This window comes from Nothobranchius furzeri, chromosome 2 (assembly GCF_043380555.1).
Source record: "Nothobranchius furzeri strain GRZ-AD chromosome 2, NfurGRZ-RIMD1, whole genome shotgun sequence".
Lineage (NCBI taxonomy): Eukaryota > Metazoa > Chordata > Actinopteri > Cyprinodontiformes > Nothobranchiidae > Nothobranchius > Nothobranchius furzeri.
Window position 1 is genome coordinate 74,261,109 of NC_091742.1, and position 27,893 is coordinate 74,289,001.

At 42.1% G+C, this 27,893-nt stretch overlaps 3 protein-coding genes and 2 non-coding genes across 8 annotated transcripts; all 5 read right to left on the reverse strand.

The window, feature by feature from the left end:
- Positions 1–2,885: 2,885 nt before the first annotated feature.
- ical1 (islet cell autoantigen 1-like) lies at positions 2,886–12,142 on the reverse strand. Of its 3 annotated transcripts, none has more exons than XM_015946473.3 (15): positions 12,015–12,142; positions 11,453–11,485; positions 11,229–11,379; positions 8,098–8,170; positions 7,903–8,026; positions 7,625–7,823; positions 7,419–7,544; positions 6,867–6,965; positions 6,694–6,767; positions 6,461–6,510; positions 5,536–5,580; positions 5,263–5,442; positions 3,470–3,751; positions 3,297–3,389; positions 2,886–3,225 (listed from the first exon to the last, which is right to left on the reverse strand). In XM_015946473.3, exons 2-15 carry the CDS (start codon positions 11,458–11,460, stop codon positions 3,107–3,109), a joined length of 1,623 nt encoding a protein of 540 aa, XP_015801959.1. In that variant the 5' UTR covers positions 11,461–11,485; positions 12,015–12,142; the 3' UTR covers positions 2,886–3,106. The 3 variants fall into 3 exon arrangements, with proteins under 3 accessions (XP_015801959.1, XP_015801960.1, XP_015801961.1); XM_015946474.3 differs by having other exon boundaries at positions 11,453–11,482; positions 12,015–12,137; XM_015946475.3 differs by lacking the exon at positions 5,263–5,442.
- Positions 12,143–13,373: 1,231 nt separating this feature from the next.
- On the reverse strand, positions 13,374–20,195 carry wdr12 (WD repeat domain 12). 2 transcript variants are annotated; one of them, XM_015946472.3, is made up of 13 exons: positions 20,029–20,195; positions 19,633–19,727; positions 18,898–18,992; positions 18,701–18,807; positions 18,514–18,629; positions 18,286–18,440; positions 18,165–18,210; positions 16,352–16,437; positions 16,127–16,267; positions 15,879–15,984; positions 15,672–15,804; positions 13,896–13,968; positions 13,374–13,776 (listed from the first exon to the last, which is right to left on the reverse strand). In XM_015946472.3, the coding sequence occupies exons 1-13, from the start codon at positions 20,067–20,069 to the stop codon at positions 13,699–13,701; spliced, it is 1,272 nt and encodes a 423-aa protein (XP_015801958.1). In that variant the 5' UTR covers positions 20,070–20,195; the 3' UTR covers positions 13,374–13,698. The 2 variants fall into 2 exon arrangements, with proteins under 2 accessions (XP_015801958.1, XP_015801957.1); XM_015946471.3 differs by having other exon boundaries at positions 18,898–18,995.
- A 1,799-nt stretch (positions 20,196–21,994) lies between these two features.
- On the reverse strand, positions 21,995–27,858 carry nop58 (NOP58 ribonucleoprotein homolog (yeast)). The gene is made up of 16 exons (XM_015946469.3): positions 27,689–27,858; positions 27,034–27,110; positions 26,905–26,957; positions 26,568–26,692; positions 26,358–26,494; positions 26,114–26,178; positions 25,333–25,467; positions 25,035–25,180; positions 24,711–24,837; positions 24,363–24,526; positions 24,154–24,288; positions 23,102–23,163; positions 22,858–23,006; positions 22,663–22,781; positions 22,337–22,444; positions 21,995–22,261 (listed from the first exon to the last, which is right to left on the reverse strand). Exons 1-16 carry the CDS (start codon positions 27,731–27,733, stop codon positions 22,205–22,207), a joined length of 1,704 nt encoding a protein of 567 aa, XP_015801955.3. The 5' UTR covers positions 27,734–27,858; the 3' UTR covers positions 21,995–22,204.
- LOC129165748 (small nucleolar RNA SNORD11B) lies at positions 24,598–24,678 on the reverse strand. Its single transcript, XR_008565022.1, has one exon. It is a non-coding gene; the product is annotated as a small nucleolar RNA SNORD11B (small nucleolar RNA).
- On the reverse strand, positions 24,906–24,988 carry LOC129165746 (small nucleolar RNA SNORD11B). Its single transcript, XR_008565021.1, has one exon. It is a non-coding gene; the product is annotated as a small nucleolar RNA SNORD11B (small nucleolar RNA).
- Positions 27,859–27,893: the final 35 nt, after the last annotated feature.

Genomic DNA, 27,893 nt, shown 5'->3' on the forward strand with positions numbered 1-27,893 from the left:
ACCCTTTTTTAAGGCGTTACCAAAGGTTTTATTCACTGAGAAACGGGTGATACTTTAAACAAAATACATTTTCTTCGATCTCTACTGCCTGTCTTCAATACCGGGTACCACAGAAAGAAAACGGACAGGATAACGCTCAGACCAGACAAAAACAGCCTGGCCTCACCCACCTCGGCTCTTGACTGCAGTAGGTTGTATTGATTTTGCAGCCAGGAGAGAGCAGAGCCTATTTAAGCTAGCAGAAGCTAACTATTAGCATTAGCACATTCAGGCTAAAGTTATTTGTGGAGAGAACATCAACGCTGCCTTTTTTACTCAAAAATCAAAAGTAAAGGAAGGCAGTAGCTGCTAGCCAAACAGAGGCAAGAAGTTTTTATAGCATGATAATTTATGAGCAAGACTCTAAATCCTGTTTTCAGTTCAGCTTTAGAGAAATGCACTAATCCTGTTAAAGAGGCAGACTTGTTCTTAAAGCACTGAGTTTTGGTGTTGTGTAGGGTTTCTAGCAGCGAGTTTGTGGACCCCTCCATGACTGAACCCATCCTCCTGTATTCTTGTAGGTGTCATTACTTAACTGTGCCTGCTACAGTGGGATAGGAATGTACTGGACTTGTAAATACAGAGGCACTGTGTTCGTATCGTCAGCTGACGGAGATATGTACTCGAACGCATCAACAAGTGTAACATAATTATTACCACTCCTCCTCTGCCGAGTACTGTGAACTACAACTCGTCTCATTATTGTGAATAATAATGTATTTATTAACCCGACGGGAGCGTTATTAGGTCTTCAGAGTTCTAAACCAGAACGAGTAACATGGTCCATCTCAGGTTGTAGAGATTAAGGAAACAAAGAGATTTACTAACTTCTCTGAGCAAACCAACAGCTGCCATTAATGTAGCCTCACACGGTGGATTTTCTGAATGACTTTGAAGTGTAGCAGAGTAGATGTAGAGAAGTGTGGATGTCTTTTGTTTAGCTAACTAAAACCGTTACATAAAAAAAATGTTATTTAAAAAAAAGTGAGTTCTGTTCCAAAATCCAGTTTCCACTTGCTGAAAAACAATCACAACCAGAGCAAAGTTTACATAAAACAATAAAGTTACCGATTTATTCTCACCGTTATTTTTGTTTCCGGGTGGATTAACGGCATTTTGGAACGAGGCTCGAGGAAAGGTTTCTTTTTGTTTGCGTGTCCAGTTTAGTGGAAAATGAACTGCCAACTTTTCATCTTTTAAACCTCTTTGAATGAAATTAAAGGCATAGTTGGATTAAATAAAGCATCTTTGACTTGAGAAATACATTCTTTTATTTTGAAGTGTGGGACACAAACACGTAGCAGGTGTGTGGAGACGACCGTGTGCAGCTAGTAGAAAAGTGTTGCTCTATTGTGTCGTCTCACTTTAGAAACAAAATCTTTGTAATGCATTCAGAGTTCAGATAAATATGTGCAGCACACACAACTAAAATAGTAAATAACTGACAATGTTGCATCATAATTCCCCCCCCCCCCCCCAAAGACAACAAAACCAATTTTAACAGCAGTTAGAGGAGCAAAGGTGCATCAGATTGTTATTTACACACTTCAATAACCCACTCAGTTCCTCTTTGAACCTTTTACTAGAAAAGTTACAGTAAAATTATATCTTTGTTTTCCTCATGTATTTTTTTTTCTTGGCCTCAGACATCTGAAGATGGAGTTAAGACATCGGATCAAAACTTATTTTTATCTGATCATATTGAGTTGTTCACACATCCGGCTCTGGTTTGGGGTGGACTGTCCGTGTTTAGGGGTCGGCCAGAATCTCAACACACGCATACACACACACCGTTCACTGGTCTGGTTCTGAAGGGTTTTTAGAATAATTCAGATCTTCTATCAATCCATTTCTTTTAAAAAGTCTGTTGTAGAAAGATCTTTGAACAGCCTCAGCTTAGAGAAACAAAGATATGTTCTGGTCCGATTGAAGAAAAGCGAGTTACTGCCATTTAAAAAAACTCGTAACTATAAAATATCAATGTAGATGATAGACTGATTTCTATATTTAATTATAGTGAAAATCAGTGGAAGGTCTAACATTTGGGGTAACAGTTGGGTTTTTCTGCCAGAATACCTACCTAACATGGAACTGACAGTGACATAAAGATTTAGTATAGAGTTTACAAATAAAACCTATTAAACTCTCCAACAATTCATAATAGGTTGTGTAAAGCTATTTTATAAACTGTTATGAATGTGTCAGATATACATCAGAGATTTTAGTTTCAGCAGAAACGCGCAGACTTTGCTGCTGAACATCCCCGGAATTATCAGAAGTGCTACTGAAGACATTTATATTAGTAAATGTGAAACTGTGGAAAAGTTGCATCAACTCTTTGGAGACGTTTTAAACCACAAAAAAAAAATCCTCTTTTGCCAGGTATGCACTCTCACTAGCCTTCACTAGCCCTTAGCTTATCATTCCCGAAAGATGTAAAAGCTGTTTCTCCGAACTGAGGCTGTTCAGGACTCTACCCAAATGGCTTCATTTCAGATTTTACACACAAGTCATTTGAAACCATCTGAAACATCCCATTAGCAGCAGTGCAGCTCATCCTCAGCTTCTAATGCTGCATTCACTGCACGTCCAAAATGTCAGATTTGTGCTTTAAACAGCGTTTATACAGTTAATGACAATGAGAGGGTGGGTGTTTGGTTTTAATGATCTCAGTAGACACACACAACGGGGAGGACAAAGTTTCTGTTTCAGAGACTTAAAAGTTTTACAGACGATTTATTAGTGTCTGCCTGCAGCTAGGTGCAGAGTCCAGGACCAGTTCTAGAGCAAAATGCACACATCGGCTAGCGAAACGGAGATGAATCAGGTTTTATTTTGTTGTTTATGCTTCTGGACCCGATCCACTCTCAGCTTCAGATAAACGTGTTTAAAAAATTGTCACTTGTGACAAAAGGCACACACACGCCCAAACAGAAAAATACACAACAGTGACAGAAGCAAGCATTCTCCGAGCCCAGATGTACGTGTGTATGTGTGTGTTAGTAGTGTTTAGTCTGTTACAGCATCTTTAACAGGAGCATCATCCCTGTGACAAAAGAGGAGACGCTCAGGCGTTCAGCAGCTCATCTGCAGAGCGTCCAATGGCGTCGGGGTTGGAGAGCGGGTCCAGGTCAGCAAACAGGTTGAACCACGCTGACATGTCTTTGGATCCTCCTGATGCGGCAGCTGAAAACACACACAGCTTCATTACAACTGTTGGGCTTAGATCAGGTTTGTGATTGGACAGGAGCTCGTACCGGTAGCTGGACCCGGAGTCCGGGTAGCTGCCTGGTTCTGACCGGCGGGGAGCTGCAGGGGCGGAGCTTGGAACATCGGTGGAGTCACCCAGCCTGAAACCCAAATCAAGAGAAGAGGTGAAAGCCTGCTGGAGGTTTCTGTCGCTGAGATAGATCTGATGGACTCGGCAGACCTGTGGAGCTCAGACTGTGGTCCAGCAGCTGAGAGGGTAGGAAGCCTGTGGGGCTGGGAGGGTTAGAGGGGGGGCGTGCTGCGGGTCCAATGCTACTAGTAGCAGGAACGCTGGGAGGCTCAAACATGCCAAAGGCATCCTGCCACTCTTTGCTGAACTCGTCGCTGCCTCCTGGACCAGGACTCAAGAGGTCTTGGAGGAAGGCCATGTCGCTGCGTTCTCCGTCCTCCTCCAGACCCACCTCTGAGGGGAGGTGCCGAACCTGCGACAGCATGCTAGCATCTAGAGGGGACGGAGGACAGGAGACATCATCTAATATACGTCAGCCCAGAATCCCAGGAGAATTGTTAGTGAAGAAAACCAGGAAAGATGAAGCTGAATGAAGTCAGGAAACCAGGATAACAATGATGATAAACACATATTTTTATTTGTTATTTATCTCCTGTAGAGACATGACTATGTGTGTGTGTGTGTGTGTGTGTGTGTGTTATGATTATGCATAAAAACTAGACTTAAAAGCATGTATCCAAAAGGTCCTAGAAGTCCCACTAGTGGATGGTTCCAGTACATGTTTCAAGCCCCGCCCCCTCCACAGAAATGAATGGGACTCTAAACTAAAAACGTCCAGGTGATGGCTCTTGTTGATTCAGGCCCACATCCTGACTGGGTTTAAAACAACATGGCCACTGCCATAGAGACAACATGGCTTGACTTTTCAAAAGGGGAACTAGGGAGTTTTGGCTTGCTTTTACCACCCCCTAGTGTCCGTTTGTAGAACCAAAACCCAAACCCATCTCCTCGCTGTGTTCATCTTTTTAACACCTATATCTAACAGCTGAAATGTCTCCCCAGCCTTCATTAGTGTCTACAGGAGTGGCTCATCACTAAATTAAAGAAATCAGCTGTGTTCATGATCTAAAACATGCTGGAAGAAGACTGTAGAGCCAGGTATGTCAGCTCCATTTTATAAGTCCCAACCGAGTCCCACTCAGAAGTTGCATGTGGAATTGTCTGGCCACAGGGGGCGATAGAGGCTGGGTGGCCTTTCATTAACCCTGTAGGGCCACTTTAGCACATACTGGCTCAAGAAAACGATTTAGAAATATGAAAAAGTATAGCATAGTATCCCTTTTCAACAGCAGACGTAGGTGGAGACACGAAGCTTAGTTTTGATGATTCCAACTGTGAACCTGATCTACCTTCTAAACAAAGCTTTTACTTAGTTCAGTAGCAAGTTATGGTAGACCCATTAGAAGCTAACCCAGCTCTCTAAACGGTAACAGTGGTTCCTGGTATTAGACACAAGCAACCATCATTAACTATCAAAATAAAGCATGTCTGCCCTCTTCTGTGAAGAATCTGTTTACAGGTGCTACCATCTTGTATTTTTAATCAACTTGGTGTTTTAATGATCTTATCTGAAAAAAGAATTGCTCATTTTGGTGTCTTTCAACTAAAATAAATGATTTCTACATGGTTTCTGTGGAATGGAAAGCTTAAAATCAGATTTATATTATTTTCGGAGTCTTTAATGTCCGTGATTCATATATAGAGCAAACCACATTCTCAGTTGTTCCTGTCGTCTTTCCCATTTACACGGAAACAAAAGGCATGAAACCATCTCACATTATTAGAAGGAAACACATTGCCACATGAAAGTGTTGAGCAGAAGTGAGATTTCCACAAACAGCGTCCAGGCAGGCGTTAAGAAGAATCAAGTGTTTGGGTCAGAGTGAGACAGGAAGCGGAGACCAGAGCAGAGTTTGAGGAGAGAGGACAACCAGCTGGTTTACCAGAGATGTGTGAGAAGCTGCCAGAGCTACACTGTTCATACTGGTCTCCAGCCTGAGGAGGGGGCAGCAGCAGGGGCAGGACAGGGAAGTTTGTTAGGGGAGGAACGTCTTCGGCCATCAGCATCAAGTCATCATCCGAGTCTGTGGACAGGCCTCTGAGGTCACACAGCGCTGAGGTGGCTGTGGTGGTGTTTGGGTGCATTGAGACGTTCACAGTCAGTAACAATAAACCTGTTGATGCTATCGAGCTAGCACGCCCTTACAGGGTCTTACCAATGTCACTGGCCTGGGTGGGACCTCCACTGCTCTGCGTCAGGCCTGCAGACACAAATATCATTTATTAGTAAAAAAAAAAAAACATTTGTCACCATCACTAAGAATCACAACAGCAAATGCAGAATTACTCAGCAACAACAGGGACTAATCCCCCGGTTAGCATACAGAGAGTGTCGCTGGCAGCTAATAACAAATTGCTGTTCTATTTTGATCCCACAGAATTAGTATTATTATTTGAAATTACACAAAGTTAGTAAACAACACATTTGTTCTCTTCATGTGAAAACAGTAGAAACGTTATGATGTGCCTCGACTCGGTTAGAGCGTCAAGGCCGCCCTGCACACTAGATTATATAGATTTTTGTTTTTAATACATTTGTTATTGTCTTGTTGTTTATGTAATTTTAAACTGACTGTTTATTATGATCTGTGCTCATTTTAGCAAAGTTTTTCTTCCTTATAGTTAAAAAATATCAGAGTTGATCACCAATAAGCCTGTCTTAACAGGACTCACATTTAAGTTTAGGCTATCACAAGTGTGTGTGTGTGTGTGTGTGTGTGGGGGGGGGGGGGGTCAATGATACAAAGTTAGACAAACTTTTAGAATTTATGGTAATTAGACCTCATTAACATAAAAGCTCAGGGGCAAAGGGACCTTTTTTTATTAGAAATGTCTTATTTTGAAGGGACATCCTGTGACATCATTTTAATACAGTAAAGAATAAAACGTTCATTCCAGCTGGCTGCAGATTTTTGTTATTGAGTTGTAAGAAACAGTTTATTGGTATTATGGGATGTTTTCCATCATTATTTTCTTTGTGTGAATAATTTATTAGTGTTAATCAATTTCCCTCTGGGATTAATAAAGTATTTTTGAATTGAATTGAATTGTTTATTTCTGCCAGCAGGGGGCAGTACATACCTGCACCAGAGGAACCTCCTGCTGGTTCACCATCATCCAACGACACCAGACTGAGAAGAAAAGGATGGAGGATGACAACAGAGTTTGGTTAGATATTAATGACAGCTGCTGATGAGAGAAAACTGAACAACAGGAACTGGTGTGTGTTTTATTACAGCCACGGCAATGAGGCAGAGACATATCCTGAATCAGGTGCTTTAGGTGACATTACACTGTTAAATCACCATTTTCACCTGTCTGTGTTGCTCTTCTCTTTCTCGTTGTGTTTTTGTGAGTCAGAGATGAGCTCCAGGGGGTCCCGCAGATCCTGTAGGTAGATAATGCTGCTTCACTTCATTTAAAGACATTTAGTAGGAAAGCTTCAGCTTCCAGGAGCCAGGCCAGGATGCTCTGCAGTCTGAGGTACCTTAAGTGTGGTGAACTGGTATGGGATGTGTCCTAAGAAGGTCTCGTGGATTCCTGACATGGCCTGGGCTGTTTTCTCCCAGTATTGCAGCAGAGTGGTCTGACATGACAAAAGGAAACAACCATTAAAAAGCAGGGAGAGATGTATGCGTGTCTATAATCACATGCTGCTGCTGCTGCTAAAGCTAGCTAAAAGATGCCTTAAAACTTCAAAAAGGGTCTACGGGTACATTTGTGCTAAAATGCTAACAGAGATAAATAAATTTTGTTTTCTTTTAAATAAAGCATTTTTAAGCCATTATTAGTCAAAATCGTTGCTACAGCTGTGGAACATAACAGAAAATGTGATTAGAGGAACATCCTTACAGATTTTGATGAAATGCCTCAGAAAATGTAGTCAGCTGTTTGTCTACATGTGACTCATGTTTAGAGTCTACCTCATTAAGGATGGATAAATGTTAACTTAGTCCCTTTCATGGACAATGAGCTACACTCAGCTCCTGATCTCTATGGCTGACCAGTGACTGGACACCAGACTGGTCTGGGTGTGTACCTGGTAAGTACAGAGGGAATGAGACAGCATGTTGCAGCGGCTGGCTCCCAGCATGTCCACCTTCTGACACACGTCGTTCTTCAGCTTCTCAAACTGACCCTTGGTCCCTCTGACCTGAGCCTGGACCTGCCGACAGAAACACACCAGCGTCTCACACCCACGCTCTCAAACCAGAAGGATACCAAAGCTGTCCCGCCTCTTCCTGCCTTGCGGAACTTTTCCAGTTGCTTGTAGGTGTCTGGGTCCAGTTCCTGAGAGATGTCCTTCATCCAGAGCAGTGCTCCTCTGTACTCTGTGCGGGACTTCTCCATGCGAGAGACCGTTAGGAGCGTGTCGGCGATGGCGCGCCGTCGGAACGTCTCCACCTCCTGGTACATGCGCTGCAGCGGAGGGCAAAGAGCCATCCTGGTGGGATTAGATTTAGTCAAGAGTTCAAAAGAAAACATGTAGATCTTTGATCACAAGCCTGATTTGAGCTGCTGACCTCTGCTTGGCAGATGAACAAAGAGCCTTGCTGGTGGCATCCATCATGTTTCCCGCCTTTGTGCGGTCGCGTTCAGCCTGGAAACGCAGGAACAGGCCGAACTCGTTCTCCTCTTGGGACAACCCTGAGAAGATAAAACGGAGCTGGTTTGTTCTTGCAGCATCTGGTGGGTTACTCTGAGCAGCTCGGACTCACGTGTGATCCTGTGCTGGTACTTCTCGATCACTTTGAGCAGCTCGGTACATGTGGACTGAACCGAGCGAAAGAACTGCACAGAACAAACAGAAGGTGGTGACTCAATGTGCTGCCAGCTCCCCTTACAGCCCATCATAAATTTACACCGGCAAGTTAAACACGACTTCCTGTAAACTCTTCTACTGCTGCTGTTCTAATAAACCAGAGAAGGGGGCTGCACCAGATACTAAACCTGCCCCGCCTGAGTCGCTATTTGGTCTCCAGCTGAAGACTAACGTTAGAGGTGTGAGGCATCAAATCATGTCTGCTGCACATGTGCAGAGTTACTCATTAACCACCGAATAAACAGACTAACTCCTACCTTCTGCTACACCAACAACACAGATCACTTCACCACCTCATGGTGATCTAATAAACTATGTATGTGAGCAGCATCAAGGGACAAAAGTAATCAAGTCTGACCTTCATTCTTCAGGCACCCGCTTTCCTAGAGTCACAGAAAATGTTACACCACCACCCAGACACAACAGAAACTAGGGGTGTGCATTGGTGAAATTATGGCGATACGATATATTGCGATACATTCAGTCAGACGTTATTAGCGATTTTTTTAGACTGAATTTATTGTAGAATTCAATAAAACAGTTCAAACTGATATGTAACAAGTTTAACATGAGGTATCTGAACCATAATAGAGGAATTTACATTTCAATGGTGGAAACAAAACCCATTGCACTCTGCTGCCAACTAGCGGTCGGCGTTTGAATTGCACCAAAATAAATGAAAATACACACTTGTTTGCATGTAAATTCTTCCAAAAATTAGATACACATTTTTTAAATATTGATATAATTTGTAGGAAAAAATATCATGATATATTGCCATTTTGATATTTTCTTACATCCTTACCATCAACCAGGTTTTGGCCCATATTTGGTACCCTTTCTATCGCAATTCCTATTGTTGTGAACTGTATAAAAATTTAGCATGCTAGCTAAAATAGTGTCATGTTTTTACAGAAAAATTAGGCAGTTTTTAGCTTTCTTGGTTTCTTCTTAACTTCAAAATAACAGCAGCTCAGTGCCAACAACCATCTGTAAAAACCCCATGGACAACAGGTCAAAACATCCCTAAGGACCCAAAACGAACCTCCCAAGAGTCAAGACACACACATACACACACAAACACGCTCCAACTACAACTAATTAGATGTAGAATTAAATTTTACTTTAGTAAAAAAAAAATTATTAAGAGGATAAACTCCATTTATGCAAACTTTGAAGATGAATGGAGTAATAATGACATCCTGTGGTCAAAATTGGGTACTTCAGTCCATGTATCAAAACAAACAAGTCCACTCTAAGCAACTGTTACCAGCTCTGGATCAGCACCAGAAGATTCTAGAGAACATGCAAAGATGAGTCATACACGGTAAGATGAAAACTAGGAAAATATATTTCACTGTAATGTTGAGTTGTTGGTCATTGAAAAAGTAGCTTCAGATATTTTTAGAGGTGAAAATTTGTTTCTAATTCACTGTTGGCACCGTTAGCTCATTGTTTCTTTGCAATGTCATCCTGGTCTAAATTGCAGCATCATTTTCAATTAACTCGTTTACCAACGATGACACAGTTCAAAGGTAGGCTAAAAGATCTTTTAATTACCAGTTGTCTTAACTGTTTTCTGCAGGCGAGCACCCTGAAATGATGTGCCTTTAAACTGTCCTTAATGTTTTTATATTGTACTTCCTGTTTTTAGCTGCTGTCTTGGCTAAGCGAAATAAAAGGTAAATTTAAAAAAAAAAACATAAAAGTCTGCTTCACCTGATATTAGAGGGGGGAAAAAATGATACCGTGGCTTCTTAGGGGTACAAGAAAAAACTTCTGGGTCGCTCCTGTTTACTGGCTTTGGGTCTTTAAACAACTCTGGAGCTTTTGCCTGTCGGTGTTGAATTACAAATGCAAGTGCTGCTGCGTTTGCATTGAAAACTTGGCAACTTTAAGGGCTCACATATGATTGGCTCTGGAACCAGGAACTATGAAGGCAGAACAGATTGTGAACAAAAGCTACGTCCCTCTTTAGTTTGTTGAAAGGATAAAACCTGTCAACCCACCAGTCAGCTAAAAATGAAACTTGTTTCAGTATAGCCTTAGAGACATTAGATTGTCATGTGATTATTACTCTGTAGAATTCTTACTTATTGCACCTTGTAACGCTCCACAAACCATGTTTTTAACAATTAAACACATCTGTTTTGTTTCCAGATGTCCGATATGTCAGTTCCGACTGCTGCTGGAGACAAAAAGACACCTCCCTGAGTCTATTGGCATGACACCTGTCCACATAAACCTGAGCCATAAAATATTAAGATTAAATTCATTTTTAAAAATTAATTCTGCAGTCCATTTCCCCCATTTCTTATTTTTGATCAGAGACTAAAATTGAAAACATTAAAGATACTTTTGTTTTTCATAAACAAATCAAATAACCCAAACTTTTTCACTGAAACATATCTGATGATTCAGTCTGAAAATGTGAAATTTAATTAAGTTTTTGTAAAAAGGCTGGTTTGATTTAGAGTTCAGAAACAGAAGATGGAACAGAAGCTCATGCAGGAGGGAGGAGCGGTTCCTCTGAACACTTTGTCCACTTTCTGTTTCACCAGAGATCAATGTGAGCCTGGGGGTGGAGGGGGGATCCAGTTCCAGAGAGAACAAAATGCTCACAGTGAAACTCTACGTCTCACAGAAACACCAGAGATTTACTGAGTTGCTTTGCCTCATTCTCCAGTTGCTCCATCTGTCTAAAACGCAAAGATTTATTTATGTCATAAACAGTGAATAAAATAAAAACAGTGCATCACTGCTGGTATTTTAGAAAGTTTGAAACCAGATTATGGGATGAGAGATTAAAAACAGCACAAATTTGGGCATTTCTAAACAATCTGTGTATTTTTCACATTTTATAATGATGCTGACAACAAAGCAGGGCTCGCTGTAGCCTCTGTGTGATGTAAAAAGAGGGGACAGGTTATGGATATTTAAAGTTGTTCCGTTTCTGCACCCGCAGCAGAGCTGGATACTTATTGGTTAAAGTAACAGCTGTCCCAGTTAAGGCCTGGTTTCGTCTACCTCCAGCTTGGCATCCAGGTCAGCATCGGAGGCCACCACATACTCGTCCTCCTTCTTGCCCGTGGCCTTGATGAGGACCTGCTTAGTGTTCCAGAACTTCTTTTGCATGCGGGCCATCACCGAGCTGTCGCCCAGCATGTCCCCCGTAAACCTGGAACCAAGAGAGACCGTTAGCTGCTTCTGCACAGGTGGACATGTGTGGGTTTTATCCAACAGGTACATACCCGTCCATCACTTGGTATCAGCCGTTAAAGCTACTGGAGCAAAACAAAACCAACAGACTTGTGACACAAACACTGAAACAATATGTATGTGATCAACAAAGCTTTTGAGATCCAAAACCATATGTTCTTTGCTGGTAATGAGGCAATCAGTGACTAGAGAGGTTTATAATTGGGTTACAAGCCCTGTTGTTACAGACTAAACTACACTCCTCCATGCTAGAGGCTAAAGAAGCTGATCTAATCTGGTCTGGCTGGACCAAACACCTGCCACTGGAACCAGCTGGTGTCGAACAGGTGTTCAGTTTCAGACAAACCTGGGAACCTGCTCGCTGCGATAAAGATACACAAGGAGAAACGAGAGGGTAAAATAAAATAATATTAAGTAAAGAGAAGACTAGAGGTTAAAATAAACACTTAACAGCTCCTGTAGCTAGCAGGACTCAAGCTAGTAGCAGGTGTTGAAACGTACAACGAACCGTTGACGACTTTAGAATAAAGACGTCCCTTTCATTACATTTTTCTCTCGTTTCACAGATATGTAACCAGGTGTGTAACCCTCTACCTTATCTCAGGTGTCGTGCAGCAGCATCTACTCGGAGCGGCTCAGCTAACCTCTGATAGCCATCCTCCTCTCTGAGTCACAGAAACAGGATGTAGAGCGGCTGTAGAGCGCCGTCCGGACACCAGGGGGCGCTGCTCAGCAGTTAGAAGAAGAGTCTTCACCATCGGTCTTCACTGACGCTGATGACGTCACCCACAAATAAACAGTTTGATGCGCATAACGAGCAGTGCTTACATTTTTATTTAATACACGATTAATTATTAAAAAAAATAACAAACAAAAAAGTTTTTAAAAGTCAAAACCAACCATCAGAAAATGGTCAAAATTGTTTTCTGGATGCTAAATAGAATTAAAATCTTTTACGTTCATTTTTTAAAAATTGAGCTATAATTTTGTAAAATCATACTAGATATTCAAAATGTATAAAGGATCAATTTTATGCAAAACATGTATAGTTTACTACTTACTACCTCACGTGTACTTGTGTACTTCATCTAAATCCACTTAACTCATTTATTTATACTTTTACTCCAGTCTGGATCGGTGTCCAACATGTTCTTGGGGTGGGGTTATTATACAAATAGGAGCATCGTGGCTGTGCTTTATGTTTATCTTTGTACTACAATGTTATTGCTCAATTTAAAAAATAAAAGATAGGGTGAGAAGCTCGGTCATCTGGGAGGGGCTTGGAGTAGACCCGCTGCTCCTCCACAACGAGAGGAGCCAGTTGAGATGGCTCGGGCATCTAGTTAGAATACCTCCTGGACCCCTCTCTGGTGGTTTTCTGGGCACGTCCAACTGGGAGGAGACCTAAAGGAAGACTCAGGACATGCTGGAGGGACTCTGTCTCATGGCTGACCAGGGAACACCTTAAGATTCCCCCAAAGGAGCTGGCCCAAGTGGCTGGGAGAGGCAGCTCTGGGCCTCTCTGCTTGGGCTGGTGACCCTGCGACCCGGCTCCGGATAAGCGGCTGAAAATGGATGGCGGAATGCCTTTCACTGCCTTTGATTTATTTTATGCTAACAGGACTTTTCTGTTAGGATCCCACATTGTATCAAAGCGCAGCCCCAAACCATGACACGCCCTCTTCCCTGCTCTACGGTTATAAAAGGTACATGAATCTGAGGTGAATATTTATTTGCTTTATCAGGAAATTGTTTAATGTGTTTTTGTGAAGTGGGTGATGCTTAAGACATGTTTTGGAAACAACCACTAGGGGGACGGTCTGGGCTCAATAAGTGGACGTCTAGCATTTATATATATACACAAATGATTGTTAGAAATGCTAAGAATTCACACCAAATGTTAAAATCTGGCTTCAGGAGAACATCTGTGAAAAAGTATTTCTGAAAAACATGTCTGTACATAGTTTTTTAAAATATTTGTTACTTTTTACAACGATGTAAAGGTCAGACTGAACAGGATAAAGAAAACAGTTCAAATGAAAACAAGGAGAGTGCTTAGGAAAGCCAGTATGTTGAGTAAGACCATGAAAAATGATCTCATAAGGGTGGAACAGTGAGAACTCCATCGTTATAAAATGTGAAAAGGACTCCTTTCTTGTTTCAGGGAAACCAACACAAGTCATTGATCCATGTGGGGCAAAAGAACCAGGATGTAGAAGAACATGTCTGTTCAGTCCTGACTTTTGTGATGGAGGAGTTGGAGCTGTGCAGTCGGTGCCTACGCCCCCGCGTCCGTCTGACAGGCTGAATACCTGTATGTGTACAGCTTGTTGTCAGCACCGCCGCTCAGCATCAGCTGGAACACACACACACACACACACACACACACACACACACACACACACACACAACTGTTTATGTGCTGTGTGAAACACAAACATCAGAATTCAAATCTGAAGACAGAACGGGTCTTACTCCACTTTCTGTCCAGTCCACACAAAACACTTTGTCCCCGTGAGCTGCCAGGTCGTACAGAGGAGCCTTACAGCTGCAGACGGAGTTAAAGACAACATTTAGTCCACAAGCTAACAGAGTTAGGCACGACTCTGAACAAAAGGCCTCCAGCTTTATTCTGACAGACAGGAAGCTGCTCCTGGATGGATGTTTACTTTAAAACCAGAGGAATGAGCAGGATGTCCTGCTCCGCACTGGAACAGCACCAACAGTAGTTATAATGGACAAAAACCAAAGCCTGTCTGCATGTTTGTGCGACACAAAGACGAGATATAAGATGCTGCTCACTGAACTCATCATTAAATTAAAGGTTTTAAAAGTCTGTTTGTGTAAATGTCAGAAAGAATATTGTAGAACAACCTCAGTTAGGAGAAATGGGCATTAGCTCTCACTTGATTGACCAGCTAACAGCTAGCTGCAAGGTTGAGACCCAGATGAATTTTGCATCTTTAAAGAACTTAAAGTATCTTTCTGGAGTTTTTCCCTTTCAGAAATTATGTATGATTTTTCAGAAATCTGTAAAAGTGATTATCTTATCATGTACTGTGAATAATTAAGCACGCCCCCTGTCCCGCAGAGCTCCATGCAATGGGAAACTAAGCGCCAACCAGAACTAACCAATAGCGTTAGACTACCCCTTACATGCTTCACATTTAAGGAATACCTCGGCCGATGCAGAGTTGGTGAACTTTTCATGGACAAGAAAGTCTTTAAAATATAAATATATGAGAACACAACATGACATGAGAACAATACTTGTAAAACAGCGTGTTTTAGCTCCGTTTGTAGTCTACAGAAGCACATTTATAAACTAGAAACGTGAAGTCGCCACCTTGAAAAAAATGGAGAGAAATTATTTGTGTGATATGCTTGTCAGCCACTAGATGCTGCCATCAGATAAGATAAAGAGACTTTAAATCTCGACTGTTTCAGCACTTATAAATGCTATAAATTTAACATTATGTTGTTTTTTATAGCAGAAATTAGCCGTGGAACTAGCCATCAGCAGCACTAGTGGACAAAACATTTTTATTGTTTATATAAGCAATTACAAAGCAACAATTACATGAACTACTATAAAATATTTAAGGTCATTTTTGAGGCAGAAACCCACTTTAGCTTTGGTATAACATGAGCTAGTTGTTAGTTTGTCTGACTAACGAGAACTGATCCCTGTTTCTCCATACCGAGGCTGTTCCATTTATGACAGACACTGTTCAGAAATGTGTACTTAATCCATATGTTTTCAGAATAACCGATGAATGCTGACACATAACGGACACTTGAGTCGACAGAAATAACACCTTTATGTTTTTTATTTCAAAGGAGTTAAATATTATTTAGAAATTAAATAATTTTTGGTTAAAAATTGTTTAAAGGAATGATTTATAAATAATGCAAAACATAAGTACTTACTGAGGACTTGAGGGGGATTTTTCAGTGTTGTGATATTTGTATTTAACAGTTTAGTTTATGAGCTGGTTGATAAATAAACAAATGTGTGACTAGGATTTGTTATTAAATCTGTTCACTAATAACAAGGAAGGAGCGCCTCCTGCTGGTGGAGCCTGTTCTGTGCATCAGTAGAGTTGCTTAAGTCTGGTAACCATGGTAACAGTGAACCACATATGCTTGACAGATTTGGGGGAAAAAAACTTTCCCTACTTTAATGATGGGTAAAGACTTAAAATCCATCTTTAGATTGCTTTCTAGAGTATAAACAACATCTTCACTGACCTCCTGGTGTCCCAGAGTTTGACCAGGTTGTCCAGAGAGCCGGAGACGAGGTGGTGCTCGCTGGACGGAGCCCACTTGACCGCGGTGACCCAACCAGTGTGTGAGGTCAGAGACAGCAACACCAGCGACCCGTCTGAAGATGAGAAGTGAGACTTAAGGGGACATAAGGAAGGAACCAGGCAGCTTTTCAGACATTGGTCCAGGCACCTTTGGTCCGAGGGTCCCAGAGCCGGATGTGTCGGTCTGTGCTGCCTGAGGCCAGACGTCGACACAGAGGAGAGTAGGAAATGCAGTTAAACACTTTACTGCCCGTCTGTGGAGACACAAACATGGATTAAACCACCTTTTACAGGGGTTTCTGACGAAATCCACAGAAAGAATAAAACTTCCTTTTCTCCTCCTGCAGATCCTGTAAAAACCAGAATAACCACTCCTGTGTTGCCTCTCAATCTCACCAGCGTGGTCTTCAGGGCTCCGGTCTCAACATCCCACACTCTGATGGTGTGATCCCACGATGCACTGCAGACCTCCTCGTTGTCACACCACAGCACAGAGGACACCGCCTCACCGTGTCCAGATAACGTCATTAAGGGAGTCTATAAGAGCGGGAGATGAGGTGGTACTCCGTTAGCTGATAGCTGGAACCGTGGCGTTCAGATTTTAGTCTGATCTGTTTTTACCCTAGTCAGGCCCAGCTGCTGAGTCTTCTGTTTCTTCCTGGGTCTGTCAGCGGGCTCCTCGACCTCATCAGCCTCATCTGTGGGCACTGGAGGAACAACAGCAGGAACTTTAACCCTTTCTGTGAGTAACGATGACAGTTTAGGTGAGACTGAACCCCTCAGCAGCTGATCTGACTCTGCTACAGCAGCCATGAAGAGGTCATTCTGAATCTATGAAGATGCGTTTTAATCTAATATCAATCATTGGATCAGGCTCATGATCGTCACCACATTGTTAATTGATCAGCACTGGATCATTTCATTATGGTGACTCTGATCTCTATTGTTAATCTACTTTCTATGGTTTTACATCGACTCTTTACTGGGTCAAAGAAAAACTAACAGATTTCATCAGGAGCCAGGGGTGGATTAAAGGAGACCAATGTCCAATAAAAACATTAAAATCTCTCAGCTAGTTTCACTCTCACTCAGGTGAATTTAAAACAAAAACAAGATTAGAAGGGAAAACTCGAGCTTGTCTCACCGTCCTGCAGTTAGTGTTTCTTCAAGAGACCATGTGTAGTTTTTACCATTCATTTCTAGAAATATCCATCAAAATGTTGTTGAAAATGAAAGAAATGAAGTCCTAGCTGGCTGCTTCATAACAAATATCCATAAAAATCAGGTCTAAAACACATGGAAGCGGGTCTAAGTCTATGGGCGACGCCATATTAGATGCCATGTTTCCTTCTACTGGAGCCTGTGAAGACAAAATGCATTTACTGATTTGTAACAAATGGTTACAAAGCTTTCGCCGTTCTTAAATGTTGTTCTTTTACACATTTATCTCTTCACTTGTTGCCAGTGATGGAAGGGAATCTGATGTGCTTGTTATTTTGCTCAAAATTGCACTCCCCATGGCTTTTTGAACCTAATCGGCATCCGTTAGTAAAGTCCTACTTCAACACAAAAATACTGCTTGCTTGCAAAGATTTAGGTATGTACTGCCCCCTATTGCCAGGGAAGGTACACACTGTCACTTTAATCACACAGCTCTAGCTGATGTTTCCAGCTTTACTCCTAAACTCTGTTTCACACATCATTTATAAACATCTGTTGTGCCACATAGTCCGGAAAAAAGAATTTAAAAAGAAAAATTGGGAGACATTGGAACAGATAAAGGAACTTTATGTTTGTCCTTCTTCCCCAGGACAGGGACAAAGATTCCCATCTGGATATTTCTCAAGATTAGCTAATAAAGGATCATAACTAGTCCCAAAAAGGTCTTTAAATGTATGCGTAATCCAAATAGTTAAATTTATCTGGGCCGATGTTAAATGGAATGGGGCCAGAGAGCTGCTGCTCCAAAAGAGTTAACCTCACAACTTGAGATCTGACCAAATGTCCCAAGAAGAGCCAACAGCTTGGAGATCCCAGAAAGAGGATTTGAAATATAAAAGCCTATCATCGGTATAAAGAGAGACTTAACAGTAGATCCCAGATGTGAGATGCTCCTGACACCTGGGCTCAACCTCGTGGCAACAGCCAAAGGCTCCACTGTAACTGGAGAGGTGACAGTGGGAAAACACCTTCTCAGCATCTAGGGAGAGTACTTCTTCATCAACCTTCTGGTCGGGCAGAGCAGGTGTGTACAGCACATTGTCTCAATATTTTGCTGCTGAATCATACCTGTCAACATTTATTACGATTATTTCACTTATTCCATGTCTCATTTTCCCTGCACTGTGTGATATTGTCTCTGGTACACAGGTGATATGTATTTTATAGCTGTAGGTAAGGTTTTCCAGCTTAAATGTTCTCATCGCTCACCCACCTGCAGACCAGATCTTCAACATTTTGTCCCAGGAGCCGCTGCAGAACTGCAAAAGGACACAAACAATCTCAGACACAAACCAAACTCATCTATGAACACTTTCTATTCCCTGAAGCTTTACTTTAGAGCCAGAGGGGTCTGTGGACACTGTGTCGACACTTCCTGTGTGTCCACGACAACAGTGGCGGGCTTTAACTTTGTTCCTCTCAGAGTTCCACTCCCACAGCAGGACAGTCTGGTCCAGAGAAGCCGTCAGGAGCAGAGACGTCAGGCCATCTGGGACATCCATAGAGTCCACATTAAAGTTAATAATAACAAAGAGGGACATCCAAGGTCCCAGTCTGCTCACCTCGTTTGACCCAGGCTATGTCTTTAACAACATCTGAGTGTCCAGCTACGGTCATCACCTGCTTCCCTTCCACAGACCAGATCCTGGCTGTCTTATCATAGGAACCCGTTAGAATCCTGTAGAACGAGACACAGGGACGAGTCACAGGACAGTTACAGAAAACCAGAAGGTCTGGTCTCCATCTTACCATTCTGAGTCTGCATCCACTGAGCTGATCCAGTCATCGTGCATCATGCACTCCTCAGGCTCAGGGGCTGTGATCCGCTCCACATACTCAATCTCCACCACGTCCTCCTAAAACACACAACCATACACGCAGATGAAGCTCAGATGTCAGACTCATACTGACAGCTTTGGTCTCTGTGGCAGGTGATGAGGTCGTACCGTAGATACACCCTCTGCCTCCATGTGAGACGACAGTGGCGTTCGCAGGAACTGACCTTTGACCAGGAAGTCAAACTCCACCTTGCTGTGAGATTCTGCTAAATAAATAAATAAATAAACAACTGAAGTAAAAAATAAAACAAGAATGATAACCGTTTATAAATCATATTATGTGTAATAGTTTAAACTCCAAACTAAGCTGTTATGAGTAGTTTTTTTTTTTTTTACAGTCGACATTTTATGTAGTTTAGCAACATGTTACTTGTGTTTATGGTGTGTATTAGGGGGTAACGTGCTAGTGGTGTGTTATGGTGTCTACCATGTTAAAGATGTATTATAGTCCCCTCAGTCATCATCACACACCGGTGAAATTACATCTCCACATGTGACCCAGCCCTGTGGGGAGCGGCGAGCTGCAGCAGTGGTTGTGCTCGGGAACTATTTGGTGCGTTAACCCTCCAATCCAACCCTTTAAAGCTGAGTATCAAGCAGGGAGGCACTGGGTCACATTTGTTTGTCTTTAGTGTGGCCCAACAAGGATTTGAAAACTGATCTGCCAGTCCCAGGGCAGACATTCTACCATTAGGCCACTGAGAAGGTATGGTGTGTGTACCCTCTCTATAGTGTGTTTTAGGGTGTGTGCACGACGTTTATAGTGTGTTATGGTGTGTGCCATTTCTATAGTGTGTATGAGGCTGTGTGTACTATGTTTATTGTGTGTGTTATGGTGTGTACCATGTTTGGTCTCCAGCAGCTTGTTGATCAGGTTACTGAGGTCCTGCACTTCAGAGGCAGCTGGGATGGAGAACGGGACATCATCTACAACAAACCTGCAAACAAATCAAGGCCCAACAAAACGTTAACCCAACCAGGAGACAGGTTGACCTTTATCAACGATTAAACCCAAACTTCATATTATTAACATTAAAGGAGCTAAAACACACTAAAAGCCCTCTAATCGGTTGCTCACGAGGCCAGTAGGAAGTTGAAAACGTTACGCACATTGATAAGAAGCTCAAACTCAGAAAATTAAACCCTGAATACAAATTTAACACACGTTTAGAGAAAATAGATGCTAACTATTTAGCTAGCCTGTCCGCTTTTACCGCACTACCCCAGAATTAAACTCACCTTTTGTCCTCCGTAAAAAACCTCGCCTGTAACTGAGACATTCCTACTGTCTGCGAGTTTTCTGAGCAGATTAAAAGTAAAGAAAATCAGCTAATATCTGTAGATCTGTAACAACATCCAAGTCAGGACACTGTGGCCATGTGGTGTAGAGGAAGGCTAAAAAAGTCAAACACAGATACAGTCGGTGCCGGGTTCTCTGGATCAGTGCGCATCTAGTACTGCCTGGCTGTTTGTTCACAATAAACTAAAGATTCAGTATTTTCTACGTTTCTATGACGCATGATTCCTTCATAAAGTATTTCTGGAAAACCGAACTCAAAGCTCTATTAAGTTGGGAAAAACAGGTCTGCAAACCTCTTAAAGGCCCCATGTGTGAAATCCATTGAAATCACGATGAAAAAACGCGACCTGCAAAACCTTTAGATCATTTTTGTTAGTTTGTATATTTACGCGGTTTATTATAAATTTATGTGAACTGTCATTGTTTTTTAGACTCTAGATTAAAGAATAAGCCTTGATTCTACTCTTTATTTTTATTTTAAAAAAATTTGCTGCTTATTGTAGAAGAAATTTATATTCAGCCTCATTTAACAAAAATATGATATAGCTACTGTAAAATACGTAGATCTATTAAGCACGGATATTTACTTATGGAGTTCTCTAGTACAGTATCTATTAATAAGTTATTTAAATACCCAGTTTAGGTTCTAGCTTCAGTTTTACTTAAGAACCAACTAAACTGATGTTTGCAACATAAATTTGCTGCACATGACCTGTTAGACTTCCATTCCACAGGTAGGACCATATTTGGTCACATCAGGCAATTTCTCTTAAAAAAAATAATTAGAACAGATTTATTTAATGAATTTAGATTAAAGGTGAATGCCACAAGGTGGTCACTGTGGAGGGCGACAGAGGTAAAAACACTGGTCAGGGGAAACTGGAGCTGGAGAAGGGAAGTGCAGGATATGAGATGCTCTGTGAAGAGTTGGGTACTCTAGAATTTATTGAAGATAGACTGGGAAGCCCCTGCTCTGGTGGCACTCCATGGATCATTCTTCCATCCTGGAACAACTCAGGAGGGGTCAACATGGTCAACACTACTTTAATGAGTGGAGTGAGTGTGAGGCATGAAGTCAGTTTAAAAGTAATGGATTAGATTTATAAAGCGCTTTCCATAATTCACATTTCTGGTGATGGTGAGCTGCTGCCGCCCTGGGGTGGTGCCATCTGCCCTCCTGCCACCAAGACAGGCAAGTCGGGTGAGGCGTCCTGCCCAAGGACACAACAGCAGAGTACCCCGGCGAAGCTGGGGTCGATGCCACAATCCTCCGATCGCTGGGAAACCCGCTCTGCTGCCCCAATATGATGCTTAATGTTTTGCCTGCCTTTAAACTTGTGTTAGATTACAGGTTTGTCATTTTAAATAATACTTACACAAGTTGAAACAGGGGTGGTTCTGGGGGGCACTTGGCCCTCTCTTGCTGAAGGCATTATAAAGTAAAAAGTGACGATTACACCTAATGCGGAACCAACGCTTGTGAATTTATTTATATATAGTAGAAAAGAGCAGTGATGGAGTGTAATTAAGTAAAAGTATTGCCCTGAAGTATTTTTCTTTGAGGCATTGAGCTCCGGAAACCACAAACAATTGTATTAAATATACTCAGGCTACAGTAAAAAAAACTAAAACAAGTCATTTAGGAGCACAGCAGGTTTCACTTCTTCACATTATTCTTTAAATTCAAACCTAAACATTTGGACCCACCTAAAAAACTGAAGGAACTCCTGTTAGTTCCCAGTCTGCTTGAGCCCTGGTTAAAAGGTGAGAAGTTTAACTCGTCCCACCCACTTAAATCTTTATGTTTTAGTGCAAACTGAATAATTTAAGCAAATAAAAACATTTAGTATAATTCTAACTTCATTTATCAGTTGTTTGAAGCTTATTAAGCAGAAAAAGACACAGTTACAGCAGGAAAATCGGTTTATTCCATCAAGGCACAGATTCAGTTTTTAAAAATAAAACACATTGGCTCTTGGCTTTCCAGAGGTTGTTGGATAAAAAGATGACTCTGCTGTTCATCGTGGCAGGAAACAGACTTTTCCTCTACAGGTAAACATTTGGGACAAAAATAATAAAATAATAAACAAAAAATATTTACATAGTTTCATCTCTTCACTCGTCTTCCTCTTCTTTCACCTTCTTTTTCTTCTTCTTCTTCTTTTCTGAGGTCTGGATGATAAAAAGCCACCCGTTAGGATAACATGACGGTGAACGTTTTATTGATCATACGTGTGTGAGGCTCACCTCGCCGACAGCTACCTCCTCCTCCTCCTCCTCCTTTGGCTCCTCCTTTGGCTCCTGCAGTTCTCTTACGCTCTTGTCTTTCTTCTTCTTCTTCTTCTTCCCTGTGGTCTGGATAATAAAGTCACCCGTTATGATCACATGATGAAGAAACTATTTTTTATGCAACACCTCTCTAGATAATGAGCATGAACAAAAAATAAAAAATGATTTAATATATAATCAGAAAAAAGTTGGAAAAGAGAATTTTTAAATAAAAAAAAATGTGACGACAGACAGAAATTAAGTGGTGAACGTGTTATTGTTGATCATACAAGTCAGAGGCTCACCTCACTGACTGCTACCTCCTCCTCCTCCTCCTTTGGCTCCTCCAGTTCTGCTGCACTTTTGTCTTTCTTCTTCTTCTTTTTCTTGGGTGGCTCTGCGGCTTCTGCTGCCGTTTCAGTTTCTTTTCAAACAAAAACAGACGGGCTGAGTATTACGACTCCCAACAGGAAGTGGAGGTGATCCAGTAACTGACTCACCTTCTGTTTCTGGCTCCTTTCTGATTTTTTTGGCTTTAACCACTGGTGTTACGGGCTCCGGGGTCTCCTCCTCTACCTCCTCAATCTTCCTCTTCTTGGAGGTGGACGGGATGGTCGAGTCCCCAGAGGGGTCATAAATCCTCACTTCACTGGGAGAAACAGGAATAAAAGCCAGATTAATGCCTTCATTGCTGCTGTGGTTAAAAGCAGCATCTTTATAAAGCAGACAGGAGCGACTCTTCACCTCTTATGCTGATATTTATCTGCCCTGGCCATCGCTTTGCCCGTTCCACTGATTCTCCTGATCTGAAACGGAGGATTATACATTAGCATCAAGATGACACCTGATCTAAAATCTGGGCAGGAGAAAATGTGTTTGAACTGTTTTTTTAAAATAAAATAATTTAAAGCGTTTTACTTAATAATAGAATAATGTATTTTTAACAGTTTGTTGGATAACAACAACAGTAAAGTTTTTTGATAGTAAAACAGAATTTTCCTAAAGGTGCAGTTCTTATATCCTCCACCAGAGGGCAGGATTCAAACAGGATGTTGAAAAAGAGCCAATCAGGAGGGTGCATTTTAACACTTATTTAGATCAGTAGGCCTTCGTTCACATTAAAACAAACATTTTTAAATTTACAGACAGAAATTTTAATAACAATAAAACATAAACAAGTATAAAGTTTACATCTCAGAAGAACAAAACATCACATTTTAGATTTATTTTTACATCTAGACCTGTAGTCACTATAAACACAGGGAGAAAACAGCTGATTTTACGTTCTTTCACTGAGAGTTAGAAGATTAATGTCTTGTAAACATTTCTTTTAAATTATTCTTTCATCGGCTGTTTGGTTTCCTCCTGCTGTGAATGAATTAATGTCCCAGATATAGAGTTGTGTTCAGAGGCTGTGCTTTTAGTAACGTTTCTAATTTTGACTCCAGTTAATTACAAAAACTGTATGTAAACGTAGTTATGTGGGCACATTCTGCTTTGTAAACTCTTGCCGTTGTTTACGTCGTGATGACCAGTCAGGTTGAGTTTAACTATTTGGTGTCTGAATTTTATTATAAATTTGTTTCCTATACTAAACAGGTTTGATGGTAAAAAAAAAGTCTGCCTTCGCTGACAAACAAGTAATGTCCTGTGCTTGGTGATAAAACTGCGGCGTAATTCTTTACAACCTGTGATTGGCTGGTATGAAACATAAATAATCATAGCTGACATCGATCTTCTTGCCATCCTAACCGGCGAGCCTAAAGCAGAGCTCCTGTTGTTTATATTGTACTCACTCCTTTATCCTCTAGGTGGCGCAGCCGAGCCTCCAGCTTGGCTCGGTTCTCTGCTCCCATTTCTGCGTTGGTGTCTTCTCCTAGAGCGTCATAGCGAATAGCTAGCGCCGCTTTAGCTGCTAACATTCTGGAAATCTGCAGGAACCACCATATTAGTTTAAAGTTGACTCTTTTGTCATGTCGTCGTTGTCCTCTCATCCTGAACCGACCTTTCCTTTGTTCTTGGCCGTGGTCTGACCCACTAAGGAGGCGTGGTAAATCAGACCGTACTTGGGTGTGTCCTTACGGGTGTTCAGCGCTCTGAACAGAGCCTTCTCTGCTCCGAGGATCTGGACCGTGGAGGCCGGGTGCTTAGCCAGATTCAGGAGTGACCCTAAAGGAAATACAAAAAGTCAGAGACGCGCACACACACAAACACGCACACACACGCACACGACCCCCTAATGACAGCTCAGATGAGGTAGTGACTTAAAACCATCAGCCTGACTCAGGACAGTGACGTAAAGTCTTCATCATCACAGCTCAGTGGTGCCTTGGTGCCGTTGTCTGATACGTACCGGCATGTGAGATGAGCCGAGCCCCCACCAGCTCTCCTACCATCACCGTCAGGTTGGGGGCGATTGCCATCATCCTGTTTTTCAAGTAGTCATAGAGTTGAGCGCGGTACTCTGAAATCTCAATCACCTGTAGAAAAACACAAAACACCTCAGATCCAGCAGAAGGGAACCGCCCCCCCCAAAGAGGAAGTCATGTGACTGTTCAGAAGAGGTAGTGACTAGAAACCCACACCAAGTTTTCAGGATAAAGACAGATGTCCTCATCATCACCACAGACACCATGACCCCTGATGCCCTTTGACCTTTACCCCGACAAAGCTGTACCTGATCACACAGGTGCCGGATGTTGTCGATGTCCTGTTCGGATACTTCTGTTCCCATGGAGATCTCAGCAGCTAGCTTCACCTCAGCCTCGATCTCCTCAGGGAGGATTTCTGACAGATCGGTGCTGGACACGTTTGTACGATCACCTGGGGCGGACAAGACGACCGTCCAATCAGTAAGACACTTCATAGTAAAAAGGTAAATAATTGCCCTTCCTTTATGGGTTTTGATAATTAAAACAAAAGCTGTCGTCTCTTTTTCACATCAGCCCAGGTGTTACTTAAACAACGAACCTTACCGACTTTGAGGACGGTTTTGCAGTAAGCTAGGTTGTCCGTGACGACCTTCCCCAGCTCGGGGAAGTGCCAGCCGTACCACTCTCTGCAGCGCATGATGTAGTTATTAAGCTCCTTGTCCAGGTCGTCCAGGAGGGCTGAGGACAAAAACACCCAAGCTCCGGTTATTGTGGACAAAGACAGCCAGGATCACAGAAAAGGACACCAGGGACACAAACTGGGCTTTCCTCAATTTTTCAAGATGTCTGAACCCACACGGCCCGGCGATGCTGCTACTAGCTTCTTCTGTGGGGTCACTGGAGGTGAGGTTCAGCCTAACCAAGTATCCAGGAACTTCTGATTTAAGCTTTTATCACGTCAGTTTAGTTTCCTCTTATAATATTTATAAGATCAATAACCATTATTATCAAGGGTGCTCTGACATTATGTTAAATCCTGACAAAAGACTAAATTTCTTCATAAATATTTATATATTAATCATCTGACTAACTTAAATCTTTCTATTTAAAATAAATGAACATTCGGCTGAACTGACAGTTTGATATTTCTTAAATTCAGATTTTTTATAGAATGGCTGAAATATTACTAATCCACCTCACAGGGGAGAACATTCAATCAAATCCTAAAAAAAAGAAATTTCTGAAATAAAATAGTTACTTTCTACAGGTTTCTGTAGATTTAGCCCGCTAATGTCTAACCCTAACCAGCTAATGCTGCATTCAGGGGTCATTATCACTAATATTGTATGAAAACAACACGATGCTTCATCAGCGAAACACTCACAAATGGCCTGAACGATCATCGTGTCCACTTTGTCCGGGCTGAACTTCAGCTTGTAGCGGGACAAACTGCAACAGGAGAGGGTGTTAGCTGATAAACAACAGACCAGGCGATAAACAGGAGCACAGGGGCAGCCTCAGTGGTAGTGACGAATGCTGATGGGAACATCTACATGAGGATCTCAGACAGCAATGTGTAATCACAGGCAGCAGCAGCAGCTGTAGTATAACCCCGGGGTGACCCTGACCTGTGAGCCAAGCCCAGAGACATGGCGCTCATCTCTCTGGGAGGAAGTCCAGAGATCAGACTCTCCATCTGGCTCCTGATGCATCTCATCAGCTCGGCTACTGCGGGGCTGTAGACGCAGTTCAGGTCCAGCTTGTCCTAAGAACACAAACTTGATCAGAAAATCTTTAACAGACAGATCTTCTGACGTCTGCAGAAGGATGAAACTCACTTTAATAACTCCACCCAGTTTAGCATCGCTGATGGCTAGCTCCTCATGAGCCTCCTTGGCCACGACTTTCTTCAGGATCTTCTTCAAACTTTTGCTGATTTTTCCCTCAACCAGAGCGGTGGCAGCTTCACAGCAGAGGTCAGAAACAACTGATTAAACCTAGATAAGCACACTTTAATAATCCCTGCTCCTATCCTGGACATCTTCTCTTATCTACTGGCTGAAGGGACAGGGTGGTCTCAGTGGTAGTGACGATTGCTGTGGATAACCTCATGCTTTTATCAGACACTGAAATCCATCACAGACCACCAACATAGACACAACAGAGTGTTTTTACCTGCCAGTGCCTCCGTCGTGTCCTGAAACTTCTCAAAGTGTTTCAGTTTCACACTGATGGAGGAAAAACAGATGTAAGCCCCCAGAGTGAGGTGTTGAGCTGAGGGTACTGAGACGTGTTCATACTCACATTTTGTTGGCTTTTTCAGGAGTCTCAAACTCCTTGTACAGGCTGTCCACCTGCTGCAGCTTTGATTCATTTAGGACCTAAAAACAAATAAACTTGAGCAACCAGACAATAAAAGCGTCTGTATGCTGGAAGCTAGGGAACTTGTGCATGGCAAGTGTTGCACCGAGCCAAACTGTCTTTTATAGACTTGAACGAAAAAAACAGCCACATGGGCAACATTGCTCTTGATACTTTGCTAGCACAAACACACAAACACACTTTAAGTGCATTTAGAAGGAACGACTCTACAATAACCTGACCGGATTAATTATCCTTTTATTGAGCGAGTGTACTACATTCTCTGTTGTGTTTGAGATCAAACTCAGCCAGCTTCCAGGAGCGCACGTGGTCACAGGCCCCTAACAGCATGCTAACTCATGTTAGCATTTGAGTTTAGAAACGAAGACGTGCACGTGAGATAGGAAAGCACACGGTGCCATATTCAAGCCCACACAGACACGTTTAGAGCTCGGTTGTTTTATTTCCCCTAATAACACCAACTTGTTACTTAAGGGCAAATTTATGTGTGACATTAGGATGCTAATCGAGGCTAACTACAGACATACGAGCGAAATATCGTACTTCAATCGGTAAACTGACAGAATGAAACACTCACTTTGAATATCGCATATCCAGCGGCGGTTTCAAATAGAACGAGCATGTTTGAAACTGCTCTGTTTTATTAAAGTGCTCTCTTTTCAGAGAGCTGACAGTTTTCGTCTCGGTCAGTCACCGCGATGGTGAGGCTCGGAAACCGCACGCGGTGCAGAGGAGCTGCTGCAGGGGGAAACTTCCGGGTTGCCAGATCCGTTAATTTGAAC

Excerpts from the sequence above, each read along its gene's own strand:
- ical1 (XM_015946473.3), bottom strand. Across the intron at positions 8,171-11,228 it reads ACCTGGATGCCAAGCTGGAG|TTCTTTCGCTCGGTTCAGTC; the intron begins GTAGACGAAACC and ends TGTTCTGTGCAG. Across the intron at positions 8,027-8,097 it reads GTACCAGCACAGGATCACAC|GGTTGTCCCAAGAGGAGAAC; the intron begins GTGAGTCCGAGC and ends TTATCTTCTCAG.
- wdr12 (XM_015946471.3), bottom strand. The coding sequence starts at position 20,069 with ATGTCTCAGTTACAGGCGAGGTTTTTTACGGAGGACAAAAG. Across the intron at positions 18,211-18,285 it reads CAGACCCCTCTGGCTCTAAA|TTCTGCAGCGGCTCCTGGGA; the intron begins GTAAAGCTTCAG and ends GTCCTTTTGCAG. Across the intron at positions 16,438-18,164 it reads GTTGAAGATCTGGTCTGCAG|TGCCCACAGATGAGGCTGAT; the intron begins GTGGGTGAGCGA and ends TTGTTCCTCCAG.
- nop58 (XM_015946469.3), bottom strand. The coding sequence starts at position 27,733 with ATGCTCGTTCTATTTGAAACCGCCGCTGGATATGCGATATTCAAA. Across the intron at positions 27,111-27,688 it reads CTGGATATGCGATATTCAAA|GTCCTAAATGAATCAAAGCT; the intron begins GTGAGTGTTTCA and ends ATTTGTTTTTAG. Across the intron at positions 26,495-26,567 it reads AACTGGGTGGAGTTATTAAA|GACAAGCTGGACCTGAACTG; the intron begins GTGAGTTTCATC and ends TTGTGTTCTTAG.